The 18,587-nt window shown below is 38.0% G+C and overlaps 2 protein-coding genes across 4 annotated transcripts in view; one reads left to right on the top strand and one right to left on the bottom strand.

Annotated features, from left to right (window-relative positions):
- Positions 1-15,773, bottom strand: part of MRPL13 (mitochondrial ribosomal protein L13) — a 38,926-nt gene extending 23,153 nt beyond the window's left edge. The window contains exons 1-4 of one of the 2 annotated variants that reach the window (XM_082601738.1): positions 15,606-15,773; positions 12,190-12,313; positions 5,493-5,586; positions 2,448-2,508 (exon numbers count right to left, since the gene is read on the bottom strand). In XM_082601738.1, coding sequence (XP_082457864.1) covers positions 2,448-2,508; positions 5,493-5,586; positions 12,190-12,313; positions 15,606-15,689 — 363 coding nt within the window. In that variant the 5' untranslated portion in view covers positions 15,690-15,773. The remainder of the gene's footprint in view (positions 1-2,447; positions 2,509-5,492; positions 5,587-12,189; positions 12,314-15,605) is intronic. The other variant, XM_082601737.1, reaches the window with a different exon arrangement.
- Positions 15,774-15,955: 182 nt separating this feature from the next.
- The window catches only part of MTBP (MDM2 binding protein), a 70,204-nt gene continuing 67,572 nt past the window's right edge, over positions 15,956-18,587 (top strand). For both annotated transcript variants that reach the window (XM_082601734.1, XM_082601735.1), the window contains exons 1-2: positions 15,956-16,122; positions 17,129-17,209. In XM_082601734.1, coding sequence (XP_082457860.1) covers positions 16,005-16,122; positions 17,129-17,209 — 199 coding nt within the window. In that variant the 5' untranslated portion in view covers positions 15,956-16,004. The remainder of the gene's footprint in view (positions 16,123-17,128; positions 17,210-18,587) is intronic.

The following is an 18,587-nucleotide window of genomic DNA, read 5'->3' as shown; positions in this document are numbered from 1 at the left end:
ACAACACCAAACAAATGGTTGCAACCTGACAATAGACATTTATTTTTATTCACCATTTTAGGGAAGTAAAAAGGAGTGTCTTCACAGTCTAACACTTTGCTCATTTAAGTAAAAAGCTAAAACAGGTCCCAATGGGGAAAATGCTACCAAATCTAGGAGTACAGTTTAAAGACTAGGTTATCAAGAGTTAAGGAAGAAAAAATAAAACTGTGAAATGGCAAAAGGAGGATCTGTTTTTAGCAATACTGAGGACAAGCATTTGGATTAGAGATTTCTCCCAGTATATAACTCTAATGATAACATAATAAACATTAGTGAAGTTAACAGTATTGCTTTTTAAATCTTTTTAAAAGCATGGAACTGACTAGAGGCCAAAAGTAAAAGAAAGAACAAAAGAGTCCTAGGGCTGGCATTAGCCTTGAGGGCATCAGTTTAGTGCAGGGCTTGGGTTTTAGAGGATTATGACTTTGGGGTTAGGAGGTAGGATCAAGATGACCTCATAAACCTAGCTTCTCAACAGAAACGCAATACTCAGGGTGTTGTGTAAGGAAATGAAAAAACAAAAGTCTTTCCTGACAGACAACTGCTAAACTATGAACCTGACTGCTAAACTATGAACCTGACCTTATAAGGCCCCAAATTCACCCTTTTTATGGGGATCAAAATGCAGAGGTCGAAAGTATAGCTTAAAGAGGTCTTAGGATGCCATATATATATATATATATATATATATATATATATATATATATATATATATGGCCCCATGTACCTGCCAGAAGCTAAGTAAATCTTTTTTGAAGAAATTCATTTTGAACATAGGTCTCAAAAATTCCCAGAGATGAAGTTCCAAGGTACATATACTTTCCAAGTATCCTGAACAGAAACAATAAATTGCAAACCCACAAAGACCACAAATATCAGAATCAGACATAAATGCTAAGAATTACGTTTAACATGTTTAAAGAAATATAAGAGGGAACCAAAGTATGACAAAGGGAACAGAAGACTGTCAAAACCGACCAGCAAATGTGAAAAAGAAAAAAAACAGTAAAAGCTTCAAGAAAAGGAAAAAAATATAGTAATTGAAATTATTTGTATATGTATGTATAATCTGATTTCCAAAGGGAAAGGACAGAGAATAAAGGGAGCCGATATTAGAAGATACACAGAAGAGCTGACGAATTTTCAGAAGACACCAATCCTCAAGCAAAATAAATAACAAAGCTCACAAAGAAACATATAAAAACCAAAGCCAAAGAAAAGATCTTAAAAGTATTCAGAAAGAAAAGACAGAATACACACAAAGAAACAATTAAAGTGACATCTGATATCAACAGTAATAACGGACACTAAAATCTGTGTGAATAATATTTCAAAATCTGAGAGAAAAAAATCGGTTATCCTAGAATTGCATATAAAAGCAAAAAAAACACCCTATCTTTCAAAAATGAAGGCAAAAATATAGCTTCAGACAGAAAAGGAGAGTTCACTATTCAGAATGTTATGACAGGAATGTCAACAAGAAGTTCTTCGAGGAGAAGGACATTGATCCCGGTTACAAGAATCAATCATAAGCAAAGAAGACCATAAAGAATCAGTAACAGTATAAGACAATAACAAGAATGCTGAATTTTAAGAGTTTTTAAAAATCTTGAACAGAGAAAACATACAGGTTGAAAGGGAGAATAGGTATTAATAATCTTCTAGGGGCCTTGATTTGATTTTGAGGAAAGTAAAGATATTGATTAATCCTAGACTTCTAATAAGCAAACTCAGTCAATCCAAAAGAAGGCAAGAAAGAAGGGGATAAAAAAGAAAATAAAATCTAGCTCAGTAAAGTTTAAAATTAAACAGTAAAATGATATATGAGGCAAACAAAATTAAAAAATTGGTTGATATAGCTATATTAATATATAAAAAGAACAGACCTCAAGTTGAAAAGCATTATTGGAGATAAAGAGAGTCAGTATATACCTTGATCAATTCCTTATAAAGATTATAATCCCAAACTTAAATTAATTCATCTAACGCTAAATCTTCAAAACATACAGAGCAAAAACCTGACAGAACTACAAGGAAAAATGAATAAATCCACAACTGAGATTTTAACATAACTCTCTCAGGTAATCAGTAAATCAAGTGAACAACAACAACAAAAAAGTCAGTGAGAATATAAGATTGGAACAACATACTTAGCATATTTGATATAATGGAAATATAAACATATATATGCACGTACATACATACATCTGTCTCCCCCAAACATTTTCAGCAATCATATCATATTCTAGGTGATCATGCAGATGTTAAGAAATTAAAAAGAAAAACATCAAAATTCTTTGACTAAATGCAAAACATACTAGTTAGAAAACATATAGAATTGAATGATAATGAAATAATACCTATCAAAACTTGTGTGATATAATAAAAAAATACTATAAACTTACTGCCACTGGATCCTTCTGGTGAAGCTGAGCAGCTGTTACTTGTCTAAATCCACCTGGGTAGCTATTAAAAGAAACAAAGACATTAAAATTGGGAGTAGGCTATGGTACAGTATTCTTGAAATGAACATTCTTTTATAATATGAAAACTATTTTTATTATGAAATTATACTTGTTTCTTGAAACTATGCTGTTCATCAATGTCTTAAAAATTAAGCAGTAACCTATGCTATTTGAAATGCTATTCTCTTAAGTGGTCAAATTAGCAATCATTATTTCATAAAAAGTTCCACATCTTAGAAAATTTCTTGGCTAACTATTTATGTTTCTACTGGAATTTAAAGTTATTCATCATTCATTCATTCACTCATTCAGTCAAACATTTTTATCACTGCTTAGTTTATCACTGCTTGAATTTAAAAAAAAAAAGCAAAGTGCCAGAATGTTTCACATTCCCTGACAAATCAGACCAAGTGAATAAGCTAGGGGTCAGGTTTGGAGAAAAGAGTGGTAGACTACTTGGTTCTGAAGGCAAGTTAATACTCTAAACAAGGGCTTCCCTGGTGGCACAGTGCTTAAGAATCTGCCTGCCAATGCAGGGGACATGGGATCGAGCCCTGGTCCAGGAAGATCCCACATGCCACAGAGCAACAAGCCCGCAACTACTGAAGTCCGTGCGCCTAGAGCCCATGCTCCACAACAAGAGAAACCACCAGAATGAGAAGCCCGCGCACCACAACAAAAAGTAGCTCCCGCTCTCCGCAACTAGAGAAAAGCCCGCACGCAGCAACGAAGACCCAGTGCATCCAAAAATAAATAAAAATTAAAAAAAATACTCTAAACAAGTCGTGCTCCTGTCTCCTATTAACAGGAAGTCATATGTTGGTTCTAAGTAATAAAATATTTCATTGTGTTCAGATCAAAATTATATATAAAATGTAGATTAAAAAAAATATTGGGGATAGTACTGGAGGCATCTTGGTAACTTGAATACCCCAGATCCAGGTCTGGAATCTAGGTTTTGCCAGTGGCTACCAGTATAATATTAGGCAGCTCATTTCACCTCTTTATATATGAGTTTGCTTATATAAGAAAAATGATAATATCTGCCCCATCTACCTCTCAAGATTTTTATGAGAGTCAAGTGACAGTGCTTAAGAAATTTAAAACAAAAACAACATACAGATGCAAGGTTTTATTACACTGAATGGATGAATAAAGCCTTAATGATTTTTGAGGAAGGGAAAAATAAAACGTAAAGGCAGTAGACTCTGCAAGAAAAATGTAAGCTTACCTAAAAATGATTCCTTTTATAAGTTTCTTTCAACAAGACTTGAAAACATTTTAAAGATGATTTAGAGAACCACATTTTAGGAATAAAACTTAAGAAACCAAATATAGAAATTTGCTGAGAAAGATGGATAATTTTCAAACTGATGCTCTTTTATTTGCTTCATGGAATTTCAGCCTCAGAAAAAGAAATACCTGTCTAGACTTCTATTCCTGTATTCTTTCTCTCCGGGAAAAAAATACTTTATGTTTTATCACATTGTTATCTTGTATTTTCATATTTCTTTCCCAATTACCTGTAAATTTTATAAAACTTGGTTTGTATATAGAGATTTACCAACAGTAAAAATTACTAAAGATGGATGTGAATTCATTTCTGTTACATTAAATGAAGAGTTCACGAAAGTGTTTAAGTGTAGGAATGGGCAAAGGCTGGCTAATGGAAGCAAAAAAGTTATTCCAAGCATTTAAGACCTCCTTGGGAAAGAGAGGAAAAGAAACAGATGGGAATATCAAAGTCTGCCTAAGATGAAGGGGCACTTGGAAATAAAAAAAAATAATTTCGATCAAGAATGAAAAGCCAACATTTTTAATCATATCTTGCATGATACTGAAGAAGGTATGCTTAATTAAATTTGTACATGACCTGAAACTGAGGGGTTAACTAACACATTACATGACATAATCAACATCTCAAAAGCTCTTAGAAGGCCAGAGATACAATTTACATGGAGTAAACTTAAGGTACTGCAGTTGATTAGAATGCAACTAAAATACACAGGAAGGAGGATACATGGTTGAACAGCAGCATGTTTGAAAAAGACTTATAAGTTTTAGCTGATGGTGAACTCAATGTAGCACATAGTGATATGGCCTTGAAGAAGAGTTCTACTACAACAGAAGATTGCATAACTGAAAGATGGTGGAGTCACATTTTATCAGAAAACTATCAAAACACAGCCAGGTGAGTGTATTTAGCTAAGAAAGATACTGGTAAGCAGTAATTGCACCCAGAGAACAGTGACCAAGGTATAATGGAGATAAGACATCTGAACGGAAGCCATAAAAAGAACTTTGAAGGAACTACAGGTGTTCAGTCTAGAGAAAAGACAGGTCAGTGGGTACTTGCTGATCATTGCCTCAAAACTATCTGCAGGATGTCATGTGGAAGATATAATTTTACACTGTCCAAAAAGGGACTAAGACCATTCTGAAAGCTAGAGGAAAACAGATGATGACTCAATAGCACTGAGATCTTTCTACCATTTAGACCACATAAAAGGCAGAATGAATGGGCTGCCTCATGAGCTAGGAGACCGCTATTATTCAGATAGGCAGACCTATAACTTGAAAGGCATGTTGTGGAGATTTTAGGTATCTTCCAAACTTGGGATTTCACTCACCATTCTTTCAACATCTCATGTACTTTTAGAAGTCCAAGCTGGTTCTGGAAACAGCAGTAAGATGAATTATAGGAAACAGAAAGAAAGAAGTGAGAAGACTGACTAAAAAATGAGAAGAATCTAGATCAGAGAGGTTATGTGAAAAGCTTCCAGGAAAAACAAATATTCTCAGGTAATCATGAGTATTTGGTACAGTACTGCAGTTTTTTTGATTGAGTAAATTATACATGTGGCATGAACAAAACTCGTATTTTCTTAAATTTCGAAAAAACCTTTTTCTTTTAAATAAGACCAATAATATTCTTAAAGTAATATATTCAACTGCCTATCTTCCCTGACAAAAGCATTATCTTACCCAGTATGTGAGGAGTATACTTTTTGTTCCCATTTGTTTCCAGAAAATGCAATGTGCCTTGTGTTCATTATGACAACATGATCTCCACAGTCACCTAGATTTAAAAAGAACAAAGGAAAAAAAAAGATTTTATATGAAAATTCTTGACTTTAAGAAAAAGTGAGCTTGTTTTTTTATAAAGCTTATCAAAGTCCAAAAAACACATCAAGGCTTCCCTGGTGGGGCAGTGGTTGAGAGTCCACATGCAGATGCAGGAGACACGGGTTCGTGCCCCGGTCTGGGAGGATCCCACATGCCACGGAGCGGCTAGGCCTGTGAGCCATGGCCGCTGAGCCCGCGCATCCGGAGCCTGTGCTCCGCAATGGGAGAGGCCACAACAGTGAGAGGTCTGCGTACCGCAAAACAAACAAACAAACAAACAAAAACACATCAAACAATATAAAGCAAGTCACAGTGCATCATCAAAATCATTGAATAGGTTTATGTTTCTCTTTCACATAACATCTAAGCATAGAAAGAATTGGCTAGACAGTTGGAAAATCTCAACACTGGACGTAAAAGAGAATTCAATAAAGATGCCAATAACAATGACACATCTTTTAAAGGCAAACTACTGTTACTCCTATTTTCTCTGCCAATTAATAATTACACTTCATTAAAATGTACTATTAATAATTACACTTCACCACTTTTAAATATCTCATACAAATTTTCCCTTAAAAATAAAAGAGAAAATGAAAACAATATGCATATAGATGAAAAATGGTTTGTTTTACCAACAGGTAAATTGGAAACAAATGTAAAACATCACAATTGATTATTCTTTTCAAATTCAGAGAAAAGAATACTAGGATCTTATGCTTAACTACTAACCCAAGGTTTTTTCCCAAACACATTTAACTAGTTAAATTTAAACCGCCACTAGCAACTATGAGTACACATATACTTGATGCAACAGATGATCTGAAAATCAAAACATATGTTTTGGATTAATTTTCCAGTGAAAAGTACCCCCTAGGCCTGACTGTTCATCTAAAAAAAAACCCTAAAAGGTCAACATGTAAGTTTTCACAAGTCACTGTACATGACAAAATCAAGTAGTCAGAAACATTTATTGAGTGCCTATTCTACTAATAGAAAAACAAACTTCAAAAGATTCTTGAAGGTTATTTATTTGAAAAAAAAATCACCATTGAGGGCTTCCCTGGCGGCGCAGTGGTTGAGAGTCCGCCTACTGATGCAGGGGATGTGGGTTCGTGCCCCAGTCCGGGAAGATCCCACATGCCGCGGAGCTGCTAGGCCCGTGAGCCATGGCCGCTGAGCCTGTGCATCCAGAGCCTGTGCTCCGCAACGGGAGAGGCCACAACAGTGAGAGGCCCACGTACCACAAAAAACAAAAACAAAGACAAACAAACAAAATCACCACTGAAAAAATAAGTATGAATAAGTACAGTATCTCAAAACTGAAGATTACATTATAAGAGTCTATGCAGAGCTTGAATTTGAATGACATCAGTGAGAAGTTTGTAGTTTATAGAAGACAAGGGTAAAGGAAAGAGGATAAAGCAGGTGAGTAGTCTTCATTAGAGTGTAAGGGAATCCAGGGTGTGAGGGAAAGATCTGGGAATGGGAAGCTTGCTGTTAGCTGCTTGAAAAGGAAAGTTTGACTATTTGGCAAATTAGGTGACTAAAGTTCCCAAAAGTGACCCATGGTGGGCTACTAAGGCAGTTGGGCAAATGAACCTGAAGAACAAATGAAGAGGGTGAGAAGATACCTACACAGTCCCAAATAATGCTGAAATTACATTAGCTTTCAACCGGACACTTAACAGTTGAAGAAGCTAAGGCTTGTTAAGATTAAGTGATTTGTCAAAGCTCACACCAAGGTATTTAACTCTCTGTTCAGGCTCTTTCTGTGACACCTATTTAGAGGAAAAATGGGATCTTTAACTTTCTAATAAACCTGAATTTATTTTGTAAATGTTGTTTAAGCTTTAAATATGCAAAAAGCATTTTGCGCCATTCAAAACACATTTTTACTTCAAAGGGGATCTTTCAAGGGACATTAGAAAGAATACCACAAATCAGGTGAAAATCGTGTTCTTTCAGCTCTAAGGTATGAACACCTAATCTGGGAAAAGTTATTCTCCCTTAATAACTTATGCCAAATCTCTACTGTATTTAATAATTCTTAGAAGCACTTCTCCACTGTCTCTAATTAAAACCAACCAGCAATCAAATCTTTTTTAACTGCACTACGTATTAAAACAAAAGCCAATATTATGATTGAAGCCTAAAATCCTGGATACAGTGCAATCATTTCTATCTAAATTTCTGTTAATCCAAATAAATGGATATATGTCATTTAAAAATTTTAATTGAAGCATTTTACAATATGCACCAAATACATATAAATTGGAACTCTACTGCCTGATCAAGAGATGGTGGAAGTTAATTAATATCTTTCAAACTTAAAAACTTTTTTTTAAAAGTTAAAGTTTAGTAATAAGCAATTTTTAGAAAAAGGAATTGAGTTTATTTACAAAAATTTATCAACTTAGATTTCTGACCTTATTTGATTTCTTTTTACAATATTAGGTGCTAAATTAAATGGCCAAATAAAATTCAAACTAATTCAATCAAAGGGAAAACTCAAAGGTGTATGTCAGGGAATCTAAGGTCTCCTTCATCCAGTGCAACACTGCTTTTACATATTGGGTCTCCTTACAAGATTTGGTTTGAGAAACGTTTGAAAAATAGCTGTTCCAATTTAGTGATAAGCAACAAAGGTTGGCTTTGACCTTTATGTTTGTTTCCAGCCTTGAAGGACAAATGTCCAAATGCCTACTTCAACGTTTTTTTTAGCATCCCTGAAGTTCTGCAGGGCTAATGTGACAGATGATCACGTAAGTTACCACAAAATCTACTGAGTGTAAAGACGTTGTGAGAGGAACAAGGTGTGTTGTTCAAATTTATGATAATATGTAAATATTCCTTCTAAAAGAGGCATGAGTTCTAGATATTACCTGGAGCAAAAAGCTTCAGTGCTTTGTACAATGATATTCTAGGAGTGAGATGAAGAATAAATTTGTGATTAAGACTGTAAACTTTAAACGACGCAGAGTTAACATTTGAAATAGACTGACACAACTGAATAGTAAGAGGGAAAAATACATTAGCTGCGTAACTTTAAGAAGAGCATTCTAAACTTTTTTTTCTAACAAATCCTTAAAAGATTTAAATAAATAATGCAAGGCAGAATACTAGAGATTAGACTAGTGAATTGTTAGAATTGTTTGGTGTGCTAACATTCATAACATTAACCTTTAAGAACTGTGTGAAACTTTCGTTTGATTTCATTCCATGTGCACCAGAAGTATTTTAAGATGATCTAATAACTTTAGATAATGCTTAAGAAAGGTTTCCCTTTGCTTCTTTTAAATGCTCTTATGGTTCTCCTCAACTGATTAATTTGTAGGCAGTGAGAAGAATGGAGTCCTCAAGAAGAATAAGGCACAATCCAAAAATCACCAAGTGGCCTTCCTTTTCCTGTATCAGTGAAAAGCAAACATGTTCAAAGAGCTCCCAAGTCTCCCATTCAGGAGGGCAGCTCTAATCAGAAGGAGAAGGGAGTGCCTATAAAATGGTTCAAATAGTGTATACATTATGTATCTGAACATACATACAGGTCCATGGACTTTGTGAGATGCTGTGGCAAACCAACGTTCCACTTATAAGGTTATTTTTTTATGGAAACTGTGGTCTGGGTCAAGATCGAGATGATCTGGAGTTAGGAGAAGAATGCCCTCCTTTCACAAAATTTGGGAGAAGGTGGAATCAGTAGTAGCCACCTAATTCTTCTTAAAGTGTAGCACTTATCTGTCCACTGAATTAAAGTTCTGCTTCCTTACAAGCACGTCTTTACTGCAAAAGGATTCCTTAAGTACTGATGAATAAGTGTGCTGCTAGAACACCAGAGGAGCTTTTGCGGCTGCCTGTCGGGCCATCCTTCCCTGGTAATGGAGAATAGCTTTTCTATGAAATTCGAAATTTACCTCTTAAAGACTGAATTGCATTTTTGTTTCACTATATTTAATATTTGGCTTTTATCAGCAAAACTTTGGACTTTTCATGTCAAGATGTCACTAAAATCAAAACAAACTGCACACAATTTTCAATTTATAAATATGTTGTTTTAAGTATTTTCTAACATATACTGGTTTAATCAGCATTTATTAAGTATGTTTCATGTGTTCGTAATCACTGTAAACATGTTTATTTGAAAACTGACATACAATTTCCCAGAAAAACAATGACAAACGATGGCCATATATACAGGAAGGGCTATAAAAGTTAATATTTAGGTGTGATAATGGCATTTGGGTTACATAGGAGAATATCTTTGTTCTTGGGTGACATATGCTGAAATATTTAGGGGGAGGTATAATGATATCTGTAATTTATTTTCAAGTCATTGAGTAAAAAATATGATAAAATATTAATAATTGTGTAATCTAGGTGGCTGGTATAGAGAAATTCACTGCACTACTCTTTGAACTTTTCTGAAAATGTGAAAATTTTTATAATAAAAGTTAGAAAGAAGTAGACAAACAACTCAGTGGAAAAATGGGAAAAAGAAATGCACAGACCTTTCACAAAACGGGAAATGATAAAAGGCCAATAAACAAATGAAAAGATTCTCAGTTCCATGTGCAATCAGGAAAATGCAAATTAAAACCACAAAGAAAGAGCATATCCCATTTACCAGAGTAGTCAAAACGAAAAAGAACGACAATGTCAATGTTACTGAGATGAGGAATAATGAAAACACCTGCATATAGACTAACTAGGTTCCCATTTTAAACCCAGTAGTTCCTGTCCTACAGACAGACCTCAGAGAAACTCTTCCACATGTGCCCTGGGGAAAAGGTACAAGAATACTGATAGCAATGTTTTTTTTTTTTTGCGGTACACGGGCCTCTCACTGTTGTGGCCTCTCCCGTTGCGGAGCACAGGCTCCAGACGCGCAGGCTCAGCGGCCGTGGCTCATGGGACCAGCCGCTCCGCGGCACGTGGGATCTTCCTGGACCGGGGCACGAACCCGTGTACCCTGCATCGGCAGGGGAATCTCAACCACTGCGCCACCGGGGAAGCCCCAGCAATGTTGTTTGTAACGGCAAAAAAACCCCGAAAACAACCCAAATGCTGAGTGTATGGGTATTCATTTCACCACCATTATTATTAATTTTCTTTAAAATATTATCTATATTTATATATAGGTAGAGGAATACATCTCTATCTATCTAAATATATCTTTGTATATTTCATGTTTCAAAATAAAGTTTAAACTATGATCAACTACAAAAAGTGCTGTTGACAGGTCAAGCAAGATGAAGAGTAAGAACTGATACTTGGATCTTAACAGGGTGGACAGGAAGTGCCTAGGAAAGTGAAGTCAGTCAAAAACTACCTGTGATAAGCAGAAGGCTTTTAGTATGAAAGTAACTGTTTTGTTTTGTTTTGGAAAAAGGACACAGAAGATCAAATCTATTAATTCAAAACAGTGAAAAGTAACTTTCCATGCGTAGCTAGCCCTACATATCTTTCTGGAGGAAAGGGTTTCTTAGAAGAGAGGGCAAGCTTATTTGCTCATTTTCAGAAACTATTGAAATGCATGCTGCCACATGAAGAAACATGTTTAAGAGTGAACATTTAATTTAAAGTCCAAATCAGGATATTATGAGAGGGAAAGGAGGGGCTACTGATCCTTTTGCTGGGGCAATGGCATAAAATGGGGTTGCCTTAGACAAAGTGGTCAATACGGTTTTCCTATGAAGAAGCCAAATTCATTTTAGTGTCCCAACAGGTTTTTTTGTTTGTTTTCAAAATTTATTTATTTATTTTGGGCTGCATTGGGTCTTCGTTGCTGTGCATTGGCTTTCTCTAGATGCGGCGAGCAGGGGCTGCTCTCCGTTGCAGTGCACCGGCTTCTCATTGCAGTGGCTTCTCTTGTTGCGGAGCACGGGCTCTAGGTGCGCGGGCTCCATAGTTGTGGCTCGCGGGCTGTACAGCACAGGCTCAGTAGTTGCGGTGCACGGGCTTAGTTGCTCCCCGGCATGTGGGATCTTCCCAGACTAGGGCTCGAACTCATGTCCCCTGCATTGGCAGGCGGATTCTTAACCACTGCTTCACCAGGGAAGTCCCGCCCACAACAGGTTTTTAGCAAGAATGGAATACGGGATCCTCAGGAAAAAAGAGATCCTTAAAACAGCCCAGGGCTTCCCTGGTGGCGCAGTGGTTTAGAATCTGCCTGCCAATGCAGGGGACACGGGTTCGAGCCCTGGTCCCGGAAGACCCCACATGCCGTGGAGCAACTAAGCCTGTGCGCCACAGCTACTGAGCCTGCGCTCTAGAGCCCGTAAGCCACAACTACTGAGCCCACGTGTCACAACTACTGAAGCCCACGTGCCTAGGGCCCGTGCTCCGCAACAAGAGAAGCCACCGCAATGAGAAGCCCATGCACCGCAAGGAAGAAGTAGCCCCCGTTCGCCACAGCTAGAGAAAGCCCGCGCGCAGCAACAAAGATCCAACACAGCCAAAAATAAAAAAAATAAAAAAACCCAGCCCAAACATCTTCAAAATTCTATCCTGACATGAAAACTGTGATTACCAATAATAGGTCTAAAATGATACTCACTCAGTTGATGGTACACAGGTTTATGCAATCCTTGAAGTTTAACTGATGCCAGGGCAGCAAGTTTGCCAGGGGGCTGCATTTTCCCATCTAAGAGATACCAAACTCGAGCAAAAGTGGCCCATTGCTTGAAAAGACAGAAGAGGAAACAAAGAAAATTCTAATTAAATGGAAACAACTGAGTTTGCTATTATATACCATCACACGTAATCTACAGTTAACATCAATAATTATTATGAAAAAAGATCCTATCACTAAATAATATTTTTGTTTTGTTCTCATTTCTATTTCTGGAAAAGGGGGATCTGTTCTCATTACTCTGCAAAGATTAACACAGTAATCTTTCCTGCCTGCTTTTCTATTAGCAATATGGATTATGCTCTTTTAAAAACATTCCAAAGATATTATTTCCCTTTACATTATGACTTATATTTTTTGTACCATATAGAATAGTATCTGGAGGGGTCATGAAAAGCTCTTATGAAAGTAGAAGTTATTTATGAAGGTCTTCAAAAATATTTTGAGATTGGAAGGTACATTAACTTTGTAAGATGAGTGGCCAATTACGAACTGAAGACTATTCAGGAGTTTAATTCCAAGGGAGAGTTAAATAGCAGAATGTAGCTGGAAAAGCATAGATGGATGATGTTGAATAAACTTAAATTTTAAAATACTGCCTTAGATAGACATCTTAGGCTGCCTCAGGACTAAACCGCTGTCTTTGCAGTGTCCATCACTGCCTTCAAACTCTAAGAAAAGCACAGGCCAGAAAGATCTTGATCAGATGCTTTCTCTATGGATATACACAAGCAGCCAAACAATGCTGGAAAAAGTACAACTAGGCTCTCTGGTTTTATCTTAAATTTAATTATCACAATCTCAAATCAGCTTATAAAACTGCTTACCAATCTGCTGTTTTCCTGTTCTCATTCTTCTAGTCTCTACCCCATTCCCCTTTTACATCTTTTGTCAAGTTTATTTCATATATTTTGATGCCATTGTAAATGGTATTGTATTTTTAATTTAAATTTCTGATTGTTGCTAGTATACAGAAATGCACTACATTTTTGTATTTTGGTCTTGGATCCTGCAACCTTGCTAAACTCATTTATCAGTTCTGGTAATTTTTGTAAATTCCATTTTTTACATAGATGATCATGTCCTTTGCAAATAAAGAGCTTCTAGCCCATATACTTTGCATACTTCTCTCAGCTTATGAACTAAAAAAAAAAAAAATTCAATTCAATGGTCTACAGGACAATCTTGTTTCTTCAATAAACTGTAAGAAAAAAAGACAGGAAAAGGAACCTATTATTAAGAGAGACATAAAAAAATAGCAACTTATTGCTACTTTGGATCCTAATCCAAAGGAAGAAACTGTAAAAATATTACATATTTATATAATATACATGATATGTGTGAGAAAATTGGAAACTTGAACACATACTGGATATTTGATGATACTAAGGAATTGCTGTTAAATTTCCATTTAGCTTTGATAAATGGTAATGGGATTAAAAAAAAATTCTTATCTTGTAAAGAACATGTTGAAATATTTACTGATGAAATAATGAGTCTGAGATTTACCTCAAATTCATAAGTAAGAGAAAGAAATGAATGGGAGTACAGATTAAATGATATTGGCTGTGAGATTTTTGAAATTGGGTGATATCTACTTTTATGTATTATTAAAATTATCCATAAAAAACCCCAAAAAACTCCTGACCTCCCTTCCCTACCAGCGACTGCCTCATTTCTTTCCTCTTCTTTGTAGCAAACTCTTGCAAAGAGTTGTCTTTACTTTAATTTGTCTCTCCTCATTCTCTCTTCAACCTACTCCACCCTGGCTTTTATCTTCCCACACCATCACCAGCACACTACTGCCTGTCAAGTTTACCATGACCTTCACATTACTAAATCCACTGGTCAATTCTAAGTCTTTGATACAGTTGATCATTCCCCTCTCCCTGGTATTCTTTCTTCACTTGATTTCCAGGACACCACCCTCTATTGCTTTGTTTGTTTTGTTTTCCTATCATGCTAGTTCTTTCTCCTGCCTCTGAAATGTTGAAATGCTCCAGAACTGTTCTTGGCCCTCCTCTCTTCTCTTTACATATTTCCACACAGACTTCATCCAGACCCATAACTTTAAAAGCCATTTGTATGTTTATGATTCCCTAATTTACATCTCCAGCCTGGACCTCTTTCCTGAACTCTACACTTGATTTCAATTGCCCACCTGGCATATACACTACAGTGCTTCTTAAACCATATGCAGCAAAAGACTAGTTTTTCCCCAATCCATTGCAGACCAATACCTGATAGAAAAACAAAAAACAAAAAACAAAACCTTTGATAAAACAATTAAAATACTGCCACAATGTCAAATTGCTATAGTTTGTTTTTTTTTTTTTTTTTTTTTTCTCGGTATGCGGGCCTCTCACTGTAGTGGCCTCTCCCGTTGCGGAGCACAGGCTCCGGACGCGCAGGCTCAGCGGCCATGGCTCACGGGCCCAGCCGCTCCGCGGCATGTGGGATCTTCCCGGACTGGGGCACAAACCCGTGTTGCCTGCATCGGCAGGCGGACTCTCAACCACTGCGCCACCAGGGAAGCCCTGCTACAGTTTTTAATGTTTAATTTTACTTCCTGTATTTACCTCATTAGGGACAGGTAACAAACAGTCCAAGGAAGGAATCACACTTGGAGCAGGACTAGACTAAGAGGCAGCTTAGACCAACTCCTGCTCTTCCTCCTGAAACCTGCTTCAATCTCAGCCTTGCCTATCTCAGTTGATGGAACGTTCTTCCGGTTGTTGAAACAAAAAACCCTGGAATGATCCTTGTTTTTTCTTTTGCTGTCGGCGCACATACAGTCCTTCAGGAAATCCTGTTGGCTCCACCTTCAAACGGAACGTGACCACTTTTCAACACTACACAGTTACTAAGTCTGGTTTGTGCCACCATCATGTCTAGCCTGGATTATTTCAATAGCCTCCAAACAGATTCTTTGCTTCTCTTCTCCACCAATCTCCATCTCTGCACAGTCTATTCTCGACTCAGCAGTCGGAGTGCTCCTTTTAACACTTAAGCGAGATCATGTTACTCTCCTTATTTTGCTCAGTAAATCAAACTCTTACAATAGTCTACAATGCCCTATATGATCCAGCTTATTACCTCTCTGACCTTCCCTCCTTCCTCCCGGGGGGGGGGAAGAAACACGAGAGGGGTTGACTGAAAAGGGGAGGGTAGGAGTACCAAGAAAACGACAGCAAGTGGTGGTCAGAATCACCACCCTTTGTGCTTCACCGAAGCATCTCCTGGCCCAAGGACCCGGCTTCCCATCCTACTCAGCTTCACTAAATCCGACCTCCTTTTGTCAGCGTAATGAATGCCATCGAGCTACAAGAGTCCTTTCTCACCTGGGGCGCCCTAGAAAAACTCGACATGTTTCCCCAGTAGCAGAACAGTCCTTTTTCCAGGATCCAAGACCTGTCCCTAAGCATCAAGGGCCCGGCGGGAAACGCATGTAGCCGAACATGATAGATCCTAGACAAGCCAGCACTCGTCTACTTCTCTGCTTTTCCTGCATCTCCTCCAATCTTCCCACCGTAGCAGTTTCGTCATGAAGCGAGGAAATGATCTAGTTGTTGAGAGAATAACCCCCGAAAAGAATTCGCTTGCTGGAAAAGCTGCGGAAAACCAATGGAGAGCACACAGTTTCCAGCCGACCTAAGTAGAAGGAACCGGAAGTGCGTCAGTAGCGCGGGGCTGTTTGGATGTGGAAGCAGAGGCCTGAAACGGGGGCTCAGCCCTGAGAGATGGACCGGTACCTACTCCTAGTGAACTGGGAGGAAGAAAAAGTCCCGTCGGCGGCGGGTGCGGTGGCGGAGCATGGGCCAGGGGCTTCGTCCGCTGAGGGTACCGAGAAACAGCCAGGTAAGCGCTGGGCTGAGAAAGAGCGGGAACGGCTTGCAGGGAGGAGAAAAAAATTATGATCAAGTTCTGCTGGAGTGACCTGTATGGAGTTGTCCCAGGAAGCTGTGACTCTATCTGGGATCAATCGACCTGGTAAGGGCTGAAAAAATATTTTCTCCGTAGAAAAAATAGGGACAAAATTGTGGATGCAAGATTCCAGCGCTCAGAAGTTTCCGACACAGTAAATATTTAACCGAATAAATTCCCTACGCCTTGGAAATGGAATTTCTGTTCTTTGGACATATATGCATTCAATAGGTAGTTCTGCCTCCTGTGTTCCAAATGCAGGTAATACAGAAAGGAACAAGATGGAAAAGGATCTTACTCTCCTAGAGTTTAGATCCTAACGGGAGGAGACATTCCACACATAAACTAAGTTTTTTAACTAAGTTAAAAAACAAATTATAAATTTAAGACAATTACGATCGTTTGCGAATGGACTGCTTTTTGGTGCTCCTGTCTAGAATCTGTATTGCATTTTATTTAGCTTGTTTTGATAGAGCGGCACTTTGAGGAGGAAGTGTATGGGGTTGTGTACGGAGTATTGTAACAGGATTTTCCTTCTCCGTTTAAAATTATTCTTTTGGGGGAATTTTGTATTTGTGTTAACTGGCAGGCATGTGCAAACCGGGAGCTTTACCTATTTTCTCTGCTTGCTTTAGATTTATTGTATCAAAACTTGAACAGAGTGTAGTTCTTACCGCCGCGGCCTCTCCCGCTGCGGAGCACAGGCCCCGGACGCACAGGCCTAGCGGCCACGGCCCACGGGCCCAGCCGCTCCGCGGCACGCACCCGCGTCCCCCGCATCGGCAGGCGGACTCCCAACCACTGCGCCACCAGAGAAGCCCCAGAGTGTAGTTCTTTTATGTACAATATAGTGTACTTGAGAATCTCTGATGGTGAAACAGGAATAGGTCTACATTATGTAACTCTTGAACCCAATTGAGTTTGTTTTTTTCTTTTTCAGACTTAAGAGCAGCAAATGTTTATCACCTCCTGAAAAGAAGCATTAATTCTTCAATTAATCCAGAAGATAGTACCTTCCCTGGTAAGTAAAACATAAACCCCTCTTTTCGCTGGCACAGCATTTGTATTGGAAATAAATTTAATTAATCTGGTCACATGGGAGTCCAAGAAACACTTGTTGACTGTGTACAAGTCACTGGGATAGGGAAGCAATGAAAGAAATACAAAACGCAAAAGATGCTATCCTTCTCTTCCTGATGCTTGGATGTCATAAAGTTGTTATGTAAATTATTTTAGGGTCTCAGCTTGAGTTTTGTTCCCTTCATGAGATTTTCTTGCCCATCTTCAGCTCCATATAAGTTAGAGTAATGTGGCATTATAAGGAGGATTTGTGATTTTGTCGTGAGTACAAATACATTATTTAATCTTATACCCATTTCCTTACCTTTTATTTTTCCATCCTTACCTCTTACTGATTCTTTTAAAAGCACTTTATAATCGTTAAACTCAGTAATCTTTTCTCCATTCTTATCGGCTTTAACTTTTTCAAACTATTTGACTTTTTTGAACACTCTTTACTTTGTAAAAATCTTTTCTCCTTTGGTTTTTATTGGCATTATACAGATCCATGTGTTTACATCTTTGTTAGTTATCCTCTTTTTTTCTTCCTTTTTTTTTTTTTTTTTTTTTTTTTTTTTTTTTGTGGTATGCGGGCCTCTCACTGTTGTGGCCTCCCCCGTTGCGGAGCACAGGCTCCGGATGCGCAGGCTCCGCGGCCATGGCTCACGGGCCCAGCCGCTCCGCGGCATATGGGATCCTCCAAGACCGGGGCACGAACCCGTATCCCCTGCATCGGCAGGCGGACTCTCAACCACTGCGCCACCAGGGAGGCCCTCTTCCTTTTCTTGGCCTCTATCTGAGAGTGTCTTTCAGAGGCTCAGAAAAAAGGAGATATCAAAACAGGTCTAAAAGCTGAAGGAAGTTCCTGGAGATGTCAGGGAGAGTGTGCTTGTTTTGATACCTGTATAGTTCTCATGACTGTACAATCTGTTCCTTTCTCTTTCATCAGAGAACCTGTCTCTTGGGTTTCAACTGTCACCTTTGGGAAATGATTTCTAATATCTATATGCTACCTTAGCCAGTTTGCCAAGTGCTGGTAATACTCCTTAATTTTTCAAGTTGGTATAATTTAAGTCAGTACTACCAGTATTGCAAGAAAGATTTTGATGGACTGTGACACGTTCAATTAAGAACGTGTGATTAGTTGCCTGTAAGATTGCAAAGTGAAAATATTTTGTAAAAGTTGGATACATGCGTCCGGAACTCCAAAGGAGAGTGAAGCTGGAGAAACAGATTATAGAATCCTCAACATCTAGATGTCAGTTCAAGCCATGAGAAAGGATGAGATTGTTTTGGATAGTGAGAATAGCAGAAAATCTTGAAATGAATCCCAGTATTTA

The sequence above is a fragment of the Mesoplodon mirus genome, assembly GCF_964341445.2.
Source record: "Mesoplodon mirus genome assembly, chromosome: 16".
Lineage (NCBI taxonomy): Eukaryota > Metazoa > Chordata > Mammalia > Artiodactyla > Ziphiidae > Mesoplodon > Mesoplodon mirus.
Note: the sequence above shows the minus strand (reverse complement) of the source record. Positions and strands in the feature narration are given on the sequence as shown.